Source organism: Bison bison, unplaced genomic scaffold (genome assembly GCF_000754665.1).
Source record: "Bison bison bison isolate TAMUID 2011002044 unplaced genomic scaffold, Bison_UMD1.0 scf7180017864371, whole genome shotgun sequence".
NCBI lineage: Eukaryota > Metazoa > Chordata > Mammalia > Artiodactyla > Bovidae > Bison > Bison bison.
Window position 1 is genome coordinate 7,364,192 of NW_011494943.1, and position 6,072 is coordinate 7,370,263.

Consider the following 6,072-nt stretch of genomic DNA (forward strand, 5'->3'; position numbering starts at 1 on the left):
ATTTCTGCTTTATTGACTATGCCAAAGCTTTTGACTGTGTGGATCACAATAAACTGTGGAAAATTCTGAAAGAGATGGGAATACCAGACCACCTGACCTGCCTCTTGAGAAACCTGTATGCAGGTCAGGAAGCAACAGTTAGAACTGGGCATGGAACAATAGACTGGTTCCAAATAGGAAAAGGAGTTCGTCAAGGCTGTATATTATCACCCTGCTTATTTAACTTATATGCAGAGTACATCATGAGAAACGCTGGGCTGGAAGAAACACAAGCTGGAATCAAGATTGCCGGGAGAAATATCAATAACCTCAGATATGCAGATGACACCACCCTTATGGCAGAAAGTGAAGAGGAACTCAAAAGCCTCTTGATGAAAGTGGAGAGAGAAAAAGTTGGCTTAAAGCTCAACATTCAGAAAACGAAGATCATGGCATCCGGTCCCATCACTTCATGGGAAATAGATGGGGAAACAGTGGAAACAGTGTCAGACTTTATTTTTTTGGGCTCCAAAATCACTGCAGATGGTGACTGCAGCCATGAAATTAAGACGCTTACTCCTTGGAAGGCAAGTTATGACCAACCTAGATAGCATATTCAAAAGCAGAGACATTACTTTGCCAACAAAGTTCCATCTAGTCAAGGCTATGGTTTTTCCTGTGGTCATGTATGGATGTGAGAGTTGGACTGTGAAGAAGGCTGAGCACCGAAGAATTGATGCTTTTGAACTGTGGTGTCGGAGAAGACTCTTGAGAGTCCCTTGGACTGCAGGGAGATCCAACCAGTCCATTCTGAAGGAGATCAGCCCTGGGATTTCTTTGGACGGAATGATGCTGAAGCTGAAACTCCAGAACTTTGGCCACCTCATGCGAAGAGTGGACTCATTGGAAAAGACTCTGATGCTGGGAGGGATTGGGGGCAGGAGGAGAAGGGGATGACAGAGGATGAGATGGCTGGATGGCATCACTGACTCGATGCACGTGGGTCTGGGTGAACTCCGGGAGTTGGTGATGGACAGGGAGGCCTGGTGTGCTGCGATTCATGGGGTCGCAAAGAGTCGGACACGACTGAGCGACTGAACTGAACTGAACAAAGTATTGAAGTTGCTCAGTTGTGTCCTACTCTTTGGACTGTACAGTCCATGGAATTCGCCAGGCCAGCATACTTTCCCTTCTCGAGGGGCTCTTCCCAACCGAGGGATCAAACCCAGGTCTTCCTCATTGTGGGCAGATTGTTTACCAGCTGAGCCACAAAGGAAGCCTAAGAATACTGGAGTGGGCAGCCTATTCCTTCTCCAGCAGATCTTCCTGACCCAGGAACCAAACTGGGGTCTCCTGCATTATAGGCAGGTTCTTTACCCACTGAGCTATCGGGGAAGCCACAGTTATTACAAAGTGTTGGCTCTATTCCCTATGTTGTACGATACGTCCTTGAGCCTGTCTTAGACTCAGTCATTTGTACTGCGCACTGCCCACCTCTGAATGCCCTTCCTGACCCCTTCCCACTGGTAACCTCTAGTTTGTTCTCTATATCTGTGAGTCTACTTCTTTTGGTTATATTCGCTGGTTGGGTGTATTTTTTTGGATTCCACATATAAGTGACAACATAGAGTGTTTGCCTTCCTCTGAGGTCGCTATCTGCAAGTATAGAGCCACACACATCTTCAGTGGGACACACGGCCTTGCTAGCAAGGGTTGCTCGGTCATGAGAGTGTGGGTGACTTTTGTTCTCTTTCTCAGGTTCCTTTGTATGTTCCAGGTTTTCTACCACATGTATTATTTCTAGAAAGAGAAATGAGCAAAGGCATGTGTCTGTGACAAGCACTCCAGAAGCTTCCACCGGGGGAAGATGGTGGAAGAGAGCTCACAGTGGCAGGTGTTCAGCCCCGGAGGAGCCTTGGGTCGCCCAGAGTCAGGAAGGGCGGCTGTGGGTTCTGTCGGACCCCACACGCCCACCTGGAGCTGTGATGCAGCCAGGCTTCCAACCCGCCTGGTGCCTGCCCTGTGCCGGCCCCACAGACTTGCCCCACACCCTGGCAGGAGGGCTGGGTGGGCTCCCCACAGTGTAGGCGGTGGAGTAACCGTGTCAGAGTTCCTGGAGAGCAGGGGGCCCCTGAGGCGTCTGGGGAGAATGAGCTCCCAGTGAGGGCCACGTGGCCAAGGACCAGGTCAGGAATGGACAGAGGGTGTGGCCCAGGTGAGTCCAGCTAGGGACCCGGATGCGATTGAATTCCTCCTTCCTGCTACGGGTGGCTCTGTCCTGCAGCTCCACCCTCCGGCGCTGACCCCTGCCCCCAGCTGTGGAGGGGCAGAGGGGACGTGTCTGCAGGCCCGTGCATGCCTGGTTCTCGTTGCAGACGGTGGAGCATGGCTTCCCCCACCAGCCCAGCGCCCTCGGCTACAGCCCCTCCCTGCGCATCCTGGCCATCGGCACCCGCTCCGGAGCTGTCAAGCTGTATCCTTTCTGTCCTCCCGGCTCCCACCCAGGGAGGCCCTGGAAAGGCTGGGGGCCTTGGCCTTGGTGAGATTCGAGAAAAGACTCCTCCACTGTCCATATAAAAAGAAGTTGCAGATGACCCCTCTCGTTCCAGGGACGTTCCAAGTACCCTCTTAGGAGTCAGCCCTGAATGCAGCGAGTGCAGGCCAGGGATGGGCCAAGCAGTGGTGCTGTGGTTGTTTTTGTTTCCCCACCCCCAGCCCAGAAGAATCAATCGACTGGCCCCAAACTAGAGACAGGGTGGCCTTGGGTCAGAGGAGCTGTGCTAAGGGAGCTGCTCTTCCAGTTTCTACCCCTGATCATGTGCACTCCCTCATACACACACACACACACACACACACACACACACTGGCAGGGACAGTCTACACAGACACACACACGCACGCACACAGGTTGGTTGTCCCTACAGTCTTTCCCTGGCCTGAGGGTCGACATGGTCCAGTGGGTCTATTTCAGAAGCCAGGACGGGGGATCACTGCTCAGGCCGTCTGGCCTGGGCTGGGCTACAAGTCTGGAAGTCCCACCCCTGGATCTGACCTGAGGCCCCAGGGTGGGACCCAGGGGGACTGGGAAGTGGGGGTAGGGGTCACATGGGGAGAGCCCAGCTGGCACCTCCTTCGGCGAAGCTGAAACTCCCTCCTGCTCCTCTGCTGCCGGATGGGGGCGGGGAGCTAGGCAGGGGCTGGTGTATGAACAGGGGGGCAGAAGCCAGGTCCCACAGGGCTCAGCCCTCCCTCAGCTGGTTAATCATTGCCGCCCCACGGCCATATCCTGGTTGCAGCTCTCAGTGCTAAGACTCGCACTCCCCGGTTGCCGTGGGTGGGCCCACAGGTGCCCGCTGTGTGTCTCCTCACGGGTGCCACCATGCGGTGGCTGATGGTCTCCTACAGGTCAGGTTTTGGGATTCAGGGAGGCCAGGGGCTGCAGTGGGCAGGCTGACAGTTGCTAAGGCAGCCCTCCCTGATTGGCTGACTTGCCCCTCGGGGGTCAGGTTGCTGGACCTTGTCCTTGGCTGGCCTACTGCTGCCTCCTCCCCACCTGACCCCCCACACAGAGGGGTCCCGCTGCCTGGGGGAGGGAGCCCTCCTCTGCTGAGGACTTGCACTCCGAGGGCAGGCCGGGGGTTGGGGGTCCTGCCTTTTGGAGCTGTTTCCTGAGCCCTCTCCTCCTAGCTATGGTGCCCCAGGTGTGGAGTTCATGGGCCTACACCGTGAGAACAACACTGTGGTGCAGATTCACTTCCTGCCTGGCCAGGTGAGCCACCCCACACCTTTCTTACTGGGTTTGGTGCTAATGAGAGGACCCGGGACAAACCTGCCCTTCCCCAGCCGCAGTTCATGACCCGCATCTCTGACACCCTGGGCAGCCCCAGTGTGTCGGTGTGTTGTGTTGAGGCCACGGGAACGCTGCCCTGCCCTGGTTAACGAGACCGGCCACTCCCACCCCATTTCCTCCCCAGTGCCAGCTGGTCACCCTGCTGGATGACAACAGCCTGCACCTGTGGAGCCTGAAGGTCAAAGGCGGGGTGTCGGAGCTGCAGGAAGATGAGACGTTCACGCTGCGCGGCCCTCCAGGGTGAGAACTCGTCTTGTTGCCCCCAGCCAGGAAGCGGGCTGGGCTTCAGGCCACCTCCCCCCATCCTCTCTGAGCCCCAGCTCTCTGCCATCGGTCTGCAGCCTTGGCAGAAAAGAGTAAATATGTTTATCCGGTCTGAATCACCGTGAACGCCATTAAAGGGCACCCCAGGCCTGGGCATCCCTGGCTCCACTGAGGGAGTCAGGGGATTCCACCCCCTGCCCCCACTGTGGGTCCCCCTTTGCCTGGGCAGCAGCCGGCTCACAGGCTGTCCTTCCCATCTTCAGGGCTGCCCCCAGCGCCACGCAGATCACTGTGGTCCTGCCACACTCCTCCCACCAGTTGCTCTACCTGGGCACCGAGAGCGGCAACGTCTTTGCGGTGCGGCTGCCAGCCTTCCGCACGCTGGAGGACCGGGCCATCAGCTCGGACGCCGTGCTGCAGTGGTGAGCCCCAGGCCCCTCGTGCCCTCGGGGTGGACGCAGCCCACTCCCTTCCGCCCCAGTGATGCCTCAGGAGCTTATCATTTCTCTCCTGGAAAGTCTGTGGGGACAGGAGGGCAGACTCTGAGCACCCCCCAACCTGTCCCCCAAACTGAGAATCTTGCCCTCCAAAGTATTAGCACCCCAGCACCAAAAGCGGTCTTGGGAGTACTTGTCATTCCATTTAATGGGGAGGAAAAGGAGGCTCACAAAGACCGTGTAACGATGCCGCTCTCAGCCCGGTGTTCCTGGCACCGGTACCGCCCCTTTCAAAGCCTGGGGGCTCTGCTGCAGGGCAGACAAGGCCCAGACTTCCCTGGTCAAATGGGCAGTTTCCGCTGATGCTCACGTTTTGGAGTCTCGGCTACTTGTTCACTCGCAGGCAGGCTCCACGGCCCCAGGCGCCTGACGGCCACAACCTGTAGGATTTTGGGGATCATTTCAGAATCTTTGCTCCTGGACGGTGGTGTCTGAAGTAGAGAGGAGTTCAGATCAGGTCTGGGGGTGGGGAGGGGGTGCCAGGTCCCAAAGGGAGGCAATGGAGGAGTCCAGCAGGAGCCCGTGGAGACGGCAGGGCTGGGACTTGCAGCCCCTTCAGGCTCAAGCTTCCTTAGGGCTCTGGCCCAGGCCTGTCGTACTCGCAGTCCTCAGGCCCCAGGTGATGGTCAAGCCAAGCTGGGTGTTGCTGGGCTGGGAAGATTCCTGCTTGGGGCTGGGTCCGGGTCCCTCTGAGCACTGGGCAGGGTAGACTCACACTGGGCAGTGTGACCATGGTTGGAGCAGGACTGTTTGCAGGGGGCCAGGCGTGGCTGGTGCTCACCAGGGCCTCCTGGTTTGCAGGCAGGACAGTGGAAGGACCTGCTCCTCAGTGTGGCCAAGCCAGCGCCCACCTCACCCACACCAGTGGGCATTTAGTCGGTCAGGGAGGAGCCCTTGCTGGGCTTTCCTAGCCTGAGTGCCCTGGGAATCCCTCCTATGAGTCTAAATCCTTGTTTTAAATGTAGCAAGTTAGGTTTGGGTTTGAGCATAGAAGCGCCCTCAGGATTCGGGCTGTTTCCATTTCATCCTTGCTGTTGGCTTTTGGTCCCGTGCCTGCTGCCTCATAGGCTTCTGTTGGCTGCAGCACCTCCAGACTTCACATCAGCATTCCAGGCCCAGAAAAGGAGGGGCTCAAGGCCACGAGAACTGATAACGGAGTTTTGTTTTGTGGGGCTCAAAAACTACTTTTATGGAATGCCACTGCCTTACAGAAATGCACTAAATTTGAATGTACGTTTTAACAGATTCTTGTTAAGCGAGTGTCCATGCAGCCAACTCTGGGAAAAGACAGAACTTTGCCAGCCCCGCCCCCCTCCCCCAGGATCCCCCTCCTGCCCCTCTCAGTCACAGCTCCCTCCCTCCCCCAGAGGTAACCACCCCATGGACTTTCCTAGAAACCACGTTCTTGCCTTTCCTGGTGGTCGTACCCGCTGTGTCTGCATCCTTGGAGGGTTTTCTCCATCTCTGTGCATTACTGTCCCT

The 6,072-nt window shown here is 56.8% G+C and overlaps 1 protein-coding gene across 1 annotated transcript in view; it reads left to right on the forward strand.

Annotated features, from left to right (window-relative positions):
• The window catches only part of LLGL2 (lethal giant larvae homolog 2 (Drosophila)), a 27,732-nt gene that overhangs the window by 12,072 nt on the left and 9,588 nt on the right, over nucleotides 1-6,072 (forward strand). Inside the window, exons 3-6 of the mRNA XM_010856501.1 lie at nucleotides 2,355-2,452; nucleotides 3,667-3,748; nucleotides 3,954-4,069; nucleotides 4,357-4,515. Coding sequence (XP_010854803.1) covers nucleotides 2,355-2,452; nucleotides 3,667-3,748; nucleotides 3,954-4,069; nucleotides 4,357-4,515 — 455 coding nt within the window. The remainder of the gene's footprint in view (nucleotides 1-2,354; nucleotides 2,453-3,666; nucleotides 3,749-3,953; nucleotides 4,070-4,356; nucleotides 4,516-6,072) is intronic.